This window comes from Merops nubicus, unplaced genomic scaffold, assembly GCF_000691845.1.
Source record: "Merops nubicus isolate BGI_N331 unplaced genomic scaffold, ASM69184v1 scaffold23885, whole genome shotgun sequence".
NCBI lineage: Eukaryota > Metazoa > Chordata > Aves > Coraciiformes > Meropidae > Merops > Merops nubicus.
In genome coordinates this window covers 12202-28226 of record NW_008607956.1, presented here as the reverse complement: position 1 = coordinate 28226, position 16025 = coordinate 12202, and the positions used below count along the sequence as shown (strand labels likewise).

At 36.0% G+C, this 16025-nt stretch overlaps 1 protein-coding gene across 1 annotated transcript in view; it reads right to left on the bottom strand.

Annotated features, from left to right (window-relative positions):
• Positions 1–2092: 2092 nt before the first annotated feature.
• Positions 2093–16025, bottom strand: part of LOC103772797 (sec1 family domain-containing protein 1-like) — a gene marked incomplete at its 5' end in the record, with an annotated part of 23307 nt that continues 9374 nt past the window's right edge. The window contains 6 exons of the mRNA XM_008940141.1: positions 2093–2305; positions 3236–3304; positions 7928–7993; positions 9251–9284; positions 11378–11430; positions 15664–15717. Of these exons, the coding sequence (XP_008938389.1) occupies positions 2282–2305; positions 3236–3304; positions 7928–7993; positions 9251–9284; positions 11378–11430; positions 15664–15717 (300 nt within the window). The remainder of the gene's footprint in view (positions 2306–3235; positions 3305–7927; positions 7994–9250; positions 9285–11377; positions 11431–15663; positions 15718–16025) is intronic.

Genomic DNA, 16025 nt, shown 5'->3' with positions numbered 1-16025 from the left:
CCTCTCCTTTAAACTCAGGCCTATGAGAGACCTTTGAGGGAGTGAAGGGCATAGTGATTGCCTATAACTTCAATAAACTTGCCAAAGAGGCAGCTTGCTTTCAACGTTGTTTGAGACTCTAGACTAACCATGGAGACTTCTTATACAACTTGTCCACATTCCTAATTTCACAAGAGGTATCTGGGGAAAAAGGACAAGCAACAAAACCCAGCACGCCGTAATTCAGGTTGTGTCAGAAGGGAAGAGTAAGATGAGTACGCTACTACAGATATTGCATGGTAAATCTGAGATTTTAATGGTAACAGGGAGTTTTAGGACTATTAATACAACAAAACCAGAAAACCAATTTGGAGAGGAAAGAGAAGAATGGTTTATGTACAAAAATTGTATTTATTCATTTTTTAAAAAACAAAACATGATTTGACCAGTGCATGCTTGCACAACAGACCTGAAGATCCAGCTATAAAGCTGGGCACAAATGAACCCTGTCTCCAGAGGTCTCTAAGTATAAAGCCCACAAATTAAGGTTTTGAACACAGCCACCAAAGTATTTTTTGATACTGTTACATAGTTTACTTAAAGAGAAAATTCTGTAAGCTGTGATTTAGGAGTGCTCCTGCTATAGAGTGAGGAGTGGCCCATTGTATTACAGGCTGCCACAAGATCTGGACAAAAAGCAGTCAGCATATTTTTCAGAAGCTGGTTCTCAGCTGCAAGGTTAAAACTCCTTGTATAGGAAGCACAGCTTTCTTGGGGATGGACTATTTCCAAGCTTCTGGAACAAACTCCCACAGGAAGCAATAAACACCTTAAATGTAATTTTTTTTTTCCAAACACATTTTGTCTTTCTTTTTACTAACAAATACAGTGTATATATAGGGAAAGGGAATAACAAGTTGCATTTGACAGTCAGTCCCTGCTGATCGAAGTATAGGAGAGTGCTCACATAAAACAACTATAATTAACACCACAATAAATATATTTATTGACTTGGCAAAGTTAGAAGGTTATAGTAGTAGTGTGGAGTAACTTACAATACTCAGCTGAGATAATGAAACCACATTATTAGTTTTTGATAACATGGTCTGGATTAGGCATATTTTTATTGTGATACTTTTAAGGAGTACATAAACTGCATTCCTTGTATAGGTGTTCTGAAAAAAAAAATCCATCTGGAGAAGAAGTATTGCCTTTAGAGTAAAATCAACATTCAACACTGAAGAACAATGCAAAAATGCTGAAAACTTTACAGTAAGCCAGTAAGTCTTACAATCTCACTGTTTGTTAATAAACCCAAAACGAGTGCTCTCTTTCCACGTTTTGAGTATGTTAGGCCTCATTTTGAAGACACATTATTGCAGTAGTAGCATTGCTGTTTCCAGCAAGGACATTTCTGGAGGCAGAGACCTGTATCTCTACAGAAATGCTGTCACCTTCTCTCGGTTCCTGTATGCACTCTCCAGAGCCGTCATTACGAGCAAAACTTAAATTATATCACGCGACCTTTCAAACTAGTAACCTGACCCTACCAAATGCAATTGTTAAAACATGAATTTTAAGTTTCTGCTTGCAAAACAGTTAACACCTGTTCTTTGAATATGACTTGGCTTCTTCCCAACCATAACAGTCAAAGCAGTTACAACAAAAACTGTGTAAGAAAATTATTAGAGATTTCAGTTTGAAACTGACTGTGTAGGCAAGCAATCTTCTCTTAAGAGAAAAACTAAATTGCTGTATCAGAAAATTGTACTGAAGATATCTTCAGGTACATTTTTGGACTGTCAAGCAAAGACTGCACAAGTCTAAGTACAAGTATACTGATTTTGGTAAAATAGAAGGGTAAGAAATAGTTCTCTTGGACTCAGGCTGTTTGTCTGTGGTCCTAAAAGGCAGTTTTGTCCTGTTCAATTTTGTTAAATAAGTCTGCCTTTCAAGAAGAACACGCCTCCTAAAGACAGTGTTGACCTTCTCTTGAGAAACTATATGTAAAGAACTCGAATGCTTTGCTTTCCAGCCAGCTCTGTCATATCTCACAGCTAATTCTGCATTTAGAATGTAATAACGTGAAACTGACCCCCACCGACAATACAGCAGGTCTTAAGGTTTATTTCTGAAACGTTCATATACATGGTATTAATTACAGATCTTTTCTTAAAGGTTATCATATTAATGAGATGGGTTAAAGTTTTAACAAAATGACAAAATTATAGATATGAAGATATCTAAATGTTGTAACAATTCTCTGTTGCCAAGTTGCCATCCAGGAAATGGTGTTTCAATCTTATTTCTGGCCAAGTTGGGACAACTAAACATGAAGAGACAGAAAACCATTAGGTTGCTATTCTTACACTTTCAGTTAAACTAACTGGCCATTCATACAGTAAATACTTCTGTCCTGTAAGCTTTGTTTGTGTCTTAGAACCAGAAGAGTGCTGCTAACAGAATATTTAATGCATACCCTCACCAGGGGATCTGAGCTTCAAATCTTAAGATGTGAATAAATCTCAGAGGTAACGGTGCAGTGTACACAGTCAACAAAAAAGTTAATCCAAGTGAAGTTTTATAAGCTGACAAGTACCGTTTGTCTCCAAGTACAGGAAGAATTAAGTTAGTTCTTTAAAATGTAATTTTGAATAACAATTTATTCTTATCTTAGGAAGTAAAACCATAGGTGGTGACAACTACTGAAGGGCTATTTGCTGACCTCCCTGGAAAATTTTTATTTGTCCTGCAATGAGGCATAAAGAAGTAATAGTGATGATCTTCTTAATAGCACTTAGAAGATTGACTTTCGTACAGGTATGGACAACATCATGCTCCCATTAGGCCAGTATTTATAAATAGCAACATTTAGGACAAAGTTTTAAAGATCACAGTTGAATAGCAGCTTTTAACTTGTAAAAGTCACTAGAATAGCCTGGAAAGACATGCCATTTGGAGGAGTACCAAGAACAGGCACTTTTTCTGCTAGGATTTATGTTAAGATGATTCTGTGACCTTGTTCACTTGTATTACCTGTGAATTCACACAGACAATACCCTCAAAAGTTAGTTAAATATAGTGACTCCAAACCCCCATTTCAATCAAGTGAAAATAGATAACAAAAATGTATTGCTCTTTCACAAATAAGTTTGCCTTTTTTTAAAATTTTAAATCCATGGACAGATGTGATGGTATATAAGTCAACACACAACTAGAGAAGTAATAAATGTTAGGGGTTATCAAGGGTACCTACCTGTTTTATAAACTGTGTAGCATTAAAAAGTTCACTGCAGCCATATAGGATGTGTTTGCCTTGTTTACCCTACAGAAAGATAAGACAGGAAGAAATCAAGTGTTTAACAGTAGTTGAAGTGGTTTAAACTAATTGCATACCAAAAATAAAAAATCTCGATGACATTGAAGTCTTTCACTTTTGGCTGAAAAAGAAAATTACACCAGAGAAACAAAACCAAACCTGTAATTAAATTGAAGTGGGAAACAAGACCAGAGGCAGAAAGAAAGCAGGAAAAAATGGGGCATTTTATACATTAAAACTCACTAGAATGCTAAGTTCTCTGAGATCTCTAAGACTGGCTTAGTGAAGCCAACAACCTCACTCGAGCAAACCCTACCCCTTAAAATAACAGGGCACTGTGCTAGGAATAGTAACAACATACTTACTGTTTCTGTTGTGTCAGAGCCTGAAAACTTCCAATCTTCATTTCCATATGAAGATGATGTTAAAACCGGAACTTTTGTGTAAAGGGATTTTGAAGCACAATGTTATGTTGATTTCAACTGGATGCATAATAAACCTAGTTGGCAGTTTAACTGTACTCACTTGATATTAAGGCTACCAAAGTGTAATGTTAACATTTTGAAAGTGAAAATTAGTAAGTAGTTGTTCTGGCGATAACTAGGCCTAACACAAATGACACAGACAGTGGAAAGACAAACCACTAAGTGGACTGTATTGAATATAGAAAAGTCATTCCGTGAACGATCGCTGGGGGTGCAAACAAGTCAATTAGTTCACATGCAATTGACATCACCCCCAACAATGACATCTCCCAACTGACAATAGGTGGAACAAACAAAGAGCCAAAGTTTCCCATAGATGGAATGGGAAACAGCCAGGTCAACAGGTTAAACACATAAGATAAGGGTAGCCACATGGCCAGCTCTCACCCTCCTAGCTCACGTTTACAAAGGTCCAAGCTGACCGGGGCCCAGCTCCAGGGAGAGTCAGGAGGTCCTTCCCCAACCAGGAAGCTCTGTGGAGTCCATCCACTCCACAGACAGACACTCCTGACTCCCTGCCAGTGGTCCCAGCTTTTATCCCCAAGCAGACACCTGACCTTTGTCAACTCAGTGCGGGACCCCTGGGGCTCATTTCCCTTCTGGCTCTCCCTGCAGGGCCGGCCGCACCCTGGGGGGAAGCTATAAGGCAAACTCACCACCTCTGTATGAAGGGCTGTGGGAATCACCCATATGTCAGCCTTAATTCGGGGCTCAGTGTTCAAGCCCCAGGATTTCAGTAGTACATAGTTTCAAACTGACTTTACTTTCACTGTTGGTTTAGGAGGCTGATGGTTCCTCAAAGTTTAAGCACAGGCTTGAGATGTTTCACTGTTAAATTATTTTGCATTTTCCCATTTTAGTCAGGTAAAATTTAACTTACTAAAGAGCACAGTATGAATAAGCCTTGACAAAATGATTTTGTTTCTTACGTATTACCAATTGTGCCATTTAAGCATAAAGTAACAGAAGCGGATTCAAACAGTCCTTAGCTGACAGTCACAGGCTAACTGGGAAGATGATAATCCTGGTTCAAGTCCTCATCTGTACTAATTTTGAGTAGTTTGTCATGAAGCTATTCTCATCACTGAGCAGGATCTTGACTTTGCAGCTTCCTACATTTCAGGCCACTTTTAAAAAATCTTGATATCTGAATAGGTCTGGTTTTGATCTAAACTGGTATGTTGACAGATTCCACTTTCAGTAGTACAACTGAATAGCATTTCTTTCTGCCTAGTACCAGAAAGAAATGTAAAACTATACAGATAATTGTGAAATGGGACCGTTACCTTTCAGGCAGCTCTAAAACACACTAATGTACACTTCCAACCTGTCATATATATTCTTCTACAACTGTCATGTGTATGCTTTCATTTAAAGTTAATGACTTAGTCCCTTTTAAGAGCTGTACCTCCAGATGATTATTGGAGCTGAGCTGAAACTGGTTAACATCTAAAAAAATAATCTCAGTACTTTTCAAAAGCCAGTATTTTGTAATGATTGAAAAACTACACTAGCTTTAAATTTCTTGTGATAAATTATAAGCTCTATCACAGATAGGTTGGAACAGATTATCAAGCAGTACCTTTTTAACCATCTACAAAAGGAAATTAAAGGACATGCTAAATTTTTTTTGTACAAAACAGTATCATAGTCTCCTCTTGGAGGTTTCCTTTGGCTTGCAATTTTTGATTACACTTTGTCAGCACGTTGAACTGAACTTGGGCAATATATTTATTTTAAGGCACAATCTGCCTTACTGACATGATAAATATTTGCTTTTTGATGATGTGAGATAGTTCACTCTAGCACAGAACTGAAAATAATTGGATTTGAGGGTTCCTCTTAATTCTACAAAAAAAAACCAAAAAAAACCCCAGTATGTGAAAGCTGAATGAACACTGCTTCCTGTTTTATAAAGTTTTAAAATACTCTCTGTGCTTTCAGAAGCAAACTGGCAAAACAGATAGTGCTTGGAAAAATAAAGCAGTGAATAAAATCTTTGTGGTATCTGCTTGGAAGAACAGAGCTGTTGATTTTTCTTTTTTATTCTGGAGGAAGACTGAATATTAGAATAATTAATAGGCTACATCTGTTGAAACAACAGATGCTGGACGTGTACCACATAGAAAAGCAAATTTTATTGGATAAGCCTGTAAAAGTCACCTGGGAGAGGCAGACAAGGGGGTGGGAGGTGGAATTAAGGCTTTCATTAACATTTCTTGCTTTTTTTGAGAGCAAATAGCTGTGTGGAATAAAGGTGAGGGAATCTTCCCCCTTAGGAGGTCATCTCCCACTGACCAAGTACACAGTCTGACTGGAGAAACAAACAAGACCCTTCAGCTCTGACAACCAATGATGAAGAAACCTCTGTCTGCAGGTTTCAGAAGAAAAACTGCATCCAACTTCTGACTCTCCATAGGATCTAACCATGGATAGATCCATAGGATCTATCCATTCCTGTAGTTGTCAGTTTCTTGACTGTCCTCTCCACCTGTTTACTAAATGACCTCCTGTTTGCTGCCTTATTCCTCAAAACTTTCAGCTTCCTGCCACTCTGTATGAATCACATAAACACTTCTTATATACACAGACATACATATATGCATATGCAGCAAACCTCAGCTCTGTCAGTCTGCAGCTATGTAGCAGAGAAGCCTATTAGCCTCTAGAGGATTCAGAGTTTTATTTCATTAGGAACTAACAAATAGACATCACAAACACACATGCTGCTGGGCATCCTTTGAATCGATATGGCTCCTGAAGTGGCTTTGGGTGAACTAAGAAGCAAGCTGTAAGTTTGACAAAGCACTCTGCTACAGGCAGATGCCACAATGAATGCCAGAATGAGTTATCAGTAGTGATGAGTTCTAAACTGAGCCTAAATGATTTCTTTAACTTGCGTTCTTCTTTCTCTCCTTTACCTATCCAGACCAGCTCTGTTCCAAGATGGCCACCTGTCTGACTTCATATTTTTCAAGATTTACCTGGACAGAAAACTCTCATGTGCTTGTTTTGTGGACGAAGTGCTCTTCAGTGCCTAAGGCTCCATGTTTACTCTTCTGTGTGAAAAGCTTCAGCCCAGTCCATCACAGGACAGGATGATCATACCACGAATAAGGTTAAGATCAGGAAGGAAGAATGCCATGTTGCTGCTCTTAAATAATTTATTACCTATTTCAAAATTTTATCATGGTTCCTTTGTTATTCCTAGAAAATGCTTGAATACCACCCTTGCTCCCCCAGGAACTGCAATGATGTATTTACTTTTCTCTATCCACTGTCCTATTCTGGCCAGCTGGAATCTGAGAAACTAAATCTGTTACATAGTTGGTTATGTATTTTGCTTCTTTGTGCATGTGAAACCTCTTACTCTTCTACACATAATCAAATGATGCAGCATATCAAGAATGAGCTTCCATTAACTCATTAGCAAGAAATTCTAAATGTGGGTAAATAACAAATGCCTAGATACTGGTGCTAATTTGGTCTTTGCTTTGACTGCTAGCATAGTATTTGCATTCTGTTGGCTTCTGAAACAACAAACATTAAGCTAAAGGCTGTTGTAAAATAAGATGGCTACCTGTAGGCCTTGTTTTTGAACTGACCTCACATTCCTAAGCTGCATGCAAAAAAAGCACTGTAGTATCTCTATTGTGAGATTTATGAACACTGGAGAATTCTGAGCAGTTCCTTACTGTCAAGGCTACGCCACATTACAGCTTCTTTATTTAACAGCAGCAAATGAAAACTAGCAACAGGACTCCAAAACAATACAGACAACCAAACTGACAACATTTGATATATCTCTACAGAAGAGAGGTTAATTCAGTTAGCTACATCTGCTGACAGTTTTTGCCCACATTAGTGTGAATGAAGACAAAACAAAGCAGAATGCAATTTATTTACTTAATTTAAAAGTGCAACATGAGCAGAAATCTCCAAAGCAGTAACTCTTTGTTGGTGTGAATTAATAATTCACATTTTCTCCTGATCTCGTCCATCCTTCTTTTCAGATTCTGTATATAAAAAAGGATGTTAAGGCTAATCTCAAAAACTCAATCATTTAAATACCAGGTGTTACAGCAAAGCTACTAAAATTGGTTTCTCTCAGCAAGTTATAGACAAGTGACAGAACTGCACATACCTTTATGTAGTCAATAAGATTTTGATATTCAATATAGTTGCCTCCTCCAACTACAAACACTATCGCCTAAAAGGCAACACACACATAATCAGAGTATGCATTCAAATTCTTCACATTTCAGTAGTAAAATAGAGACTAAGTTATTAAGCCTACAGCAAAATTCAACCTAATCACACTACACTCTAGTAAAACTGGATACAGAACCAGTAGCTTCCTACCTGAAAGGAGATAATAGGAGAGTTTTTAGAAGGATGCAGAAGCGCAGTCTGAGAGCTTTTAACATGTCCCTATATTCTACAAAATACTTGAAACATGCAGTTTCAACATGTTAATTTTGTGTGGAGATGTCTCCAGTGTCCATAGGAATGGCTCAAGTATTTCCATGGATGTGTAAGAATTAATTTGGGACACTAAATTTGGGACTTGTGTTATAAAGGAATACACTTTTTCATTCTTTTTCTCCCTCCCACTTAGTACTGCTAAGATTCTGTAATATTACAGCTAAAGCCCATCGGTATTTTCTAGGCTATGTTTAAAAGAGAACAATTAATAAATAGAAAAAGGAGATTTAATAGTTTCATTGGTTTTGGTAACATTCACTATCCAAAACTGTTTGACTACATTATATGAATTTTATATAGACTTCATGTGACTAATGACATGGTTGCTATGACCATCTGCTAGCCATATATAAGGCACCGCATGATATTTCTTTTGTTCAGGAGGATAATTAGGACATTGCAAGAGCAATCTGAGACATTTCTATATTGCCAAGGCAAAGATTTTGCTTATGAAACTTGGTAGTAAGATAAGTAAGACATTTACTATTTGCAAATATTTATGTTTAAAAATACTGAAAGCTACTGACATCTGTATAACATGGCAACATTTATTCTTCTGCTTTTTTCCTTTAATTGATGAGACTTTTTAAAATATTGCCACTTAAATCAGAGTACAACACTGCTGTTTATAGCTGGTCAAAGGATTAAATCTAGAGAGCATTCTAAAAAAGCTGGCATAAAAATGGGGGGTTTGAATTGCTGAATACCCAATTATGATATTAATAAATCTCTCTAATTACCTTTAGAAGAATTTTATAATTTTTTCCTTCTCCAGTATTACTTAAAACTTACATAGTCTTTTGAAGATTAAAAGAATCCTTCAGAATAACAGCTAATTATAATTAATACTGGATATAATTAGTCTAAGTGGTTTTTGCAAACAAGACCACTAATTTTCTTAATCATGATCATAAAAAATGGCCGTTACTTCAAGATTTTTTTTAACACATGAACACTGAAAAATAATTTCTACATGACTTACCTCCTGGAATGGATTTTTGTTTCTTGGAACTGAGCTATACAAAGAAACAGAGACTACAACTTAAATTTTATTAGCCATTAATATAAATATGAAAAATGAGTATCGTGTACACATAACATTTATGGAATACTATACAATATTAGACGAAGATCTAAAATAGAACAATTATTGCCTCTCTGCATTCATTCTCCAAATATTTTGTTTAAATTATTTGTTATGGAAAATCCTTCAATCTACAGGACTGAATACACGAGTAAACAGCAGTTCTACTTCATCAGTTTTAAAGGTTGCTGTGTGACCCATTGGCTTTATGAGAGCACTTCTTTTAAAGCTTAAAAGCTCTAAGTATAGCACTGCTAGCTAGGAGAAAATATGATGAGTACAATATTATCAGGAAAACAGGTTTTTAAGAAGGAATGTCTGTCACTAATATCTCTAATATGTTGTTTTGATCTGTCATGAATACTACGGACTTTCCATAAGTAGAACTGTTAGCCCAATTCTCTTGTGCTTTGCATATGTTATGACAAATGCATGTACATTTTGTGTCATCCTTTCAGAGGGGGGACTTGCTTAGACTTGATGAAGGCTTTACACAGAACAGAGTATTTTGCTAAAACTGAATTATAGTAATGCAGTACCTACTCTTTTTTTAAAAATAGTATGTAGAAATGCCAGGAGTAGATTATAAAAAAAAAAATTACTCACTTTTTAATGTCATTCCATCTGTTACACTATTTGATACCGTTATTTTAAATTAGCAGTATTTTGTCAAGCCAGCTAACCTATGTTTTGTTATTCTGCACAAGTATTTGGAGGGAGAATTAGACAAACATGGCTATACTAGAGTTTTGTTGTAATGCTCAAATATAACTTAATATAACTTGAGTTAATGCACAAAACCCAAACCAGAAATCAGAAGTTTTTTGCTGATTATTATATTTACACAGAATGGCTCGTTTAGCAGCTGCTGTAAATGCTTATCTTTACATTTTTTAAAGCAACATGGAATGGCTAAAAAGATACATTTACATGAGAAAAATCCTTTGGCTTTAATAAAACAAATCTTTGCACTTTTGCACAAAATCCTCCAAATATGCTATAAAAGCATAACAAAACAATGTAAGCTGCAATTAAAACAGAACATAACATAGTGGCAATTTTACTGCTACTTGCTTTCAAAATCTGCTTACCTTTGAAATGATATAGTCTGTAATACTTACTTTATTGAAAAGTATTATTATTTGAAATTTGGCTATTACTACTTAAACTGTCAGAACTATACTTTCCATATTTCAAGAACAGAGGGACAGATTCTAATGCAAAACACTAAAAGCAAGTCTGGACCTACTTTATCCATATTCAGCCTGTAATAAACCCCTGCAATTAAATGAGCTATTATTTTCTTGCAGATTTGATGAAAATTATTTTAAGAACTTATATTAAAACTATCTTCTCTGTTTCTAGCATATTAGAGTTGAGATTACCAGTCACGGTTATTGATCAAAGATATAAAGCAAAAGATAAATAAAAACTTTTAGTGTTATTCCTCTTCCCCTCTTTTATTAGCAAAACAAACTATATTCAACTCTCCTTTCATATGCACATGAATACAAAATGTACATCTGCCTATACAAGAGCAAATGCAGTCAATTTGTAATGATACTTTTTTGAAGTTATTTACAAATTGCTAAATAAGGGTTGTAATAAAAATAAAACTTTTAACTGTTTAAAAGGAGATAAAGTAATTTTGAAGCACTCTCCAATGACTTTATAGCTTAACAGTGAAACCCACAAAGTTTCAAAGAAATCAAGCAGCACCACTATAAAGAATTCTAACATTTATTATTGCTAAATATTAATGTCCATTCCTGTGAGTGAACCGATGTACGTGTTAGCAGCGTATGCAGTCACTGGAAAAAAGCATTTTTTCTTTTTTCAGTGTTATGAAAATGTATCTGGCTGATCCAAGTTCCTGTTGTGAATTTCTTCAACATCAACTGTTTTTACTTAGAACTAATGACTAAAATGAATTACTTGTAGCCAGCAAGTAAAATAAAACCGGCTTTCTTAAGTTAGCCTTTTCACAGGATACAAGGAGAGAAGGAAAACTCACAGTAACCTCACCTGTCACTGCCTCGTAGCATCTTGGGGTCGAAATACCGGTAATCATCTGTCTCCTGTTAAAAAGCATGGGTTTATCTCAAAAGATCAGAATATGGCCTTATGAACTTCTGCTTGTACCTACTGCATTAAACATCGTTCAGACCAACATCATTTCCCATTTAGCAGACACATCACTGAAAAGTAATTGTGGTGTCCACTAACATTTATATTATGTACCTGACTGAACTGGTACGGAATAAACAACAGTGAGAGAGCTATGAAGGACACTATTGAACTTCTTTGTATCTTGTTCATCCAAAATTAACTATTAACCCCACTTTCCAAAAAAACATGCCAGTTGCATAATAAATCCCAACAGAAAGACAATTTGTAGAAAGAAAAATTAAGGTGTTACCAGCTTTAGAGGAACATCACATGGTTAGTTATAAGTGCTAACATTTTCCAGGTTACAGAGATCTGCTGTTGATTCAATATTGTAAAACAAAACACTTCTAGGGTAATGAATGCTAAGCACAAGACAGATCAAAATCTGCTACTGCTATGTAACTTACCCCTTTCATTTCATGATTTATGACTACTATTAAACCAAAATTAAGCTCTTGAAGAAGCAATGAGTCCACAAGAATCTGAAAAGTCTAACTGTCTAAACTATACAAAAAAATCCTTCCTTCACACAAAATACAGAGTTGCTTCCAATATTTTCATTGGCAACAAGAAAGATTTTTGCCAATTACTACAGATGAAAAATAAAACTTCTTAGTAACTCCTTCCAACAACTACTTGGCTTTCTGGTTTCTATACTGCATTTTCGTCCAGGTACTGTGGAGCTTAATTTGTGGCTAAACTGCATGCAAGACTACAGCTGTTTTCATCTGGGTGCTCACATGCAAGATCTGTGTTTTCATGATTCTGCAGAGCAGAAACAATTCTTCTTGAGCAGTACACAGATTATCTGGGGAATTTTTTTAAAGCTCACAAAGCATAATTATCTCTAATGCTACAAAATACTTAGCATGCATGTGGTGTTTGTACACACAGAAAATAAATCTATTTGATATTATGGACTTTTAGGTAATGACATAAGTCTCCTATCGTCAAGTATGGCTTCATAAAAAAAAATAATTTAGCTCTAATTTCACACTCAACTTCTGTAAAATGCTTTTATATGCTCCACCAGGAATTTCAACTGCATTTGTAAAGTCTGCCAGTATTCCTGATTTTGGCAGCCTTGTACATAAAAGTGGTATTGCAACTTTGAAGTAATGAGAGAGCCGGGAATGGATAGATATTGCTAGAGTAAAACTGAGAGGTATTTGAGAAACCTTTAATTCACCTAAAGAGTTGCAGCTTCCCTGCTTGTTAGAATGAATTACAGATTAATGCCAGAACTAAAATCAGAGTTAACCCCCCCCAATATTACGAACATTTCCTCCTGAATGTATTACTGCTGTGTTTCTTCACTGTGGGCTTGTGTAAGTAGACACACAAAAAAGAGCTAAAGTAATAGAAACATGATAAGCTAGTTTATTTTTTTGTGTTGCTTAAATACACCATTCATGCTGAAATACATTGTGAGAGGGCAGTGAAAGAAACCCTACTACATCTTATTTGCCTTAAGAAATAGCTAGTCTGCCAATAAAAACAACTGTATAGTGGTTTCGTTACACACAACTGAATTTGTGACTTACTTGAAGCAATTCAAGAAAAATTCATACTTTTGAAATTGTAAATTTAATTTTCAAGATTTCAAATTAAAATGGAAAAAGAGCTACAGAGATATCTTTGACTTTCAGTTTGTATTTGTTTTTCTGCAGAAACTAACATGACTGGTTTGGATTAAGAAAACCCTACATTTTTAGATATTTTTTGTTGTTAATGCAGGGAAAGTAATCATACAGCGTATCCTGAACCTGAAAGATACTGCACTCACTGAAAGGGATCATCAAATTCTTTAGATTGGAAAAGGCCTTTAAGGCCATTGAGTCTAATTGTTAACCTAACACCATCAAGTCCACCAGCAAACCATGTCCCTAAGCACCATATCTACATGACTTTTAAATCCCTCCAGGGATGGTGACTCAACCCTTTCCCTGGGCAGCCCGCTCCAGTGCTTGAAAACCCTTTCTGCAAAGAACATTTTCCCAATATCCAATCTAAACCATGCCTGGCACAAACTGAAACCATTTTGTCTCATCCCAGCACTTGCAGCTTAAGAGGACAGACTGACCCCCCCACCTCACTACAACCTCCTTTCAGGTAGTTGTAGACAGTGATAAGGTCCCTCAGGCTCCTTTTCCCCAGGCTAAACAACCCCAGTTCCCCTCCTCACTCCTCAAGACTTGTGCTCTGGATCCTTCACCAGCTTTGTTGCCCTTCTTTGGATACGGTCCAAAACGATATTAACCAAAGTAATTTCATTCATATATATCACCAATAAGATTTATCTACCTCTTAATCAATACAAACATATATACCGTATTAACAGAATCTAAACCTCTTTGGGACTTTGCCATAAAAATACTACATTACAAATACTAGTTTTACTTATCAAAGGTTGTCATTCTCAAGAATCAAACCACTTTGTCCAAGATGCTTAAAAGAATCTCAATAATTTTATAGTCAGTGGTTGTCAATCTTCTATCTCTGGGTTAAGATTTGTGTATACCTAATAAGATTTTTTTGTTAAGGAAGATGTAAGGTTTTAATCAATCTCTGTTTAGTGATACCAAACCACAACAACCATGTTATTTGATTTACGAACAGAACATTCCTTTATGCAAATCTAATCCCCAAAGCAACTGCTTAAAAACTGCTTTGACCAATAAACATTACCATTGAAAAAAACACTCAAGTGACAGATCACTTCAAGGTCATAAATGAATACTTCTGTGTAAGTATTCCAGGAAAAAGTATAACTATAGTTAACCAACCTAGACGAATTAAAATATTTACAGGATGGTATTATTGCCCATAAGCACTGTTTTGTCTGATCCTGCTTCTGAAAAACTTGTAAAGCACAGCTATAGACTCATTTTTCCTTCCTGGTAACTGACCTTTGTGAGACAGAAGCAGCAGCAGGGACAAGTAACACACAAAGTGAGTTACAAACAACCCTACAGAATGACAACACTGTGCAAAACTCTCATAGGTTTAAATTTTCAGCTGACAATATTTGTCAGTGTTGGTGGTACAAGCTGTGTATTTGCTTTATTTTCTAAATATAAAATGCATCAATAATTTAAATTATTTCTATGAATTGTTATAATTGTTTGACTTGTTAATAATCAGTTCTGATTGTGCATTACAACTTTTATCTGTATGTACATTTCTTATCCTGATCGTTGCAGTTAGCAAGATTCAATGAACTATAAAGGAGATTTTCTTCTGTGCTGTAAAAAAAAAAAAAAAATCTTAAGCTGTTTTTCCCCTCCCTTTGTATTTTGCCTGCAGAACAATAATTTTCTGTTCTGAGGAACAGAAAAGGACCTCAAACATCAGAAGATGGACCGAGGCCACAGTGGTGCACTTCTATGCATTGACCTTTTCCAGATACAATTTCAGTCTGTTGATGGTACAATAAGTCTAAACGTATTCCAAGATGACCCTCTGGCTTGCTTCTGTTAGCTGAAACTTACTCCAAAAGTTGCTGTCAATTTTCCTGCAGGTTAGAAGAATCATTCTTTAGGGCTTGCCTGGTCTCCGCTGACTTGAAAAGTAGGACTCCCTGTTTTGGGCCATGAATTCCAGTCTTTGACATGGTAGTGAAACATGAGGCTACTGTCTGACAGACTGGCTCAATCTCTGCTTTTCCAAGCGAGAAGACCAAATTTTTCTCCAAATAATCCAAGCAATAGTGGTTGTTTTCTACTCAGTGAAATGTGACAATGTGAGTCAGTAAAAAAGCCCCATATGACCTGTAAACTTTTCCAAATGGATTCCTAAACTTGTAGTCTGAGGAAGCTAGTGTTTATTTTTTAAACTACTGATTAATTTTTCACCTACTTTTAAATTCAGCTTTCTCTGTTAAGTGTGCTGAGTGACCCCTACTGGTTGGCAAAAAAAATTAGCCCTGTACATCTTTTCCAAGTCTTGCAAACAGGGACAACGATTGACTGCCACCAAAACCAACGTCAATTAAATAGTTACGAAAATGGTTCTGTTCTTGAGATACAGCGCCATTCTATTTAACTGAATTATCATGAAAAAAATAGCTACGGCATATTCCATATCCAGCCTCAAGATTTCAGCTGTTCCACCTTTTTCCATGTGAAGGCAGTTACACTCACCGGGTTTGACTTCATCTCCATGAGGTTGTCCAATATACGTGTAACCGGTAGATTCTGTAGAACATAATATGAAATTAATGAAATGCTGAAATGCTTCCTAAGAATTACTCAAAGGCCACAACTATTTATGGAGTAGTTTACAAAGCATTTGACATACTGCTTTCAACAGTTGTCCTCATATTTTGTAAAGGCTGAGTATTGTTATTATCACCTTAATTACCTTTCTGTATAGAACATGCAAACATCTGAGAAGCACCTAGCTAGGGGATAAACAGAAAGTACAACAAACGTGTGAAGATAGCAACAGAACTGCATTTAGCTATTATCTATATATGCAGATGTGATTACATATGAATTCTTAT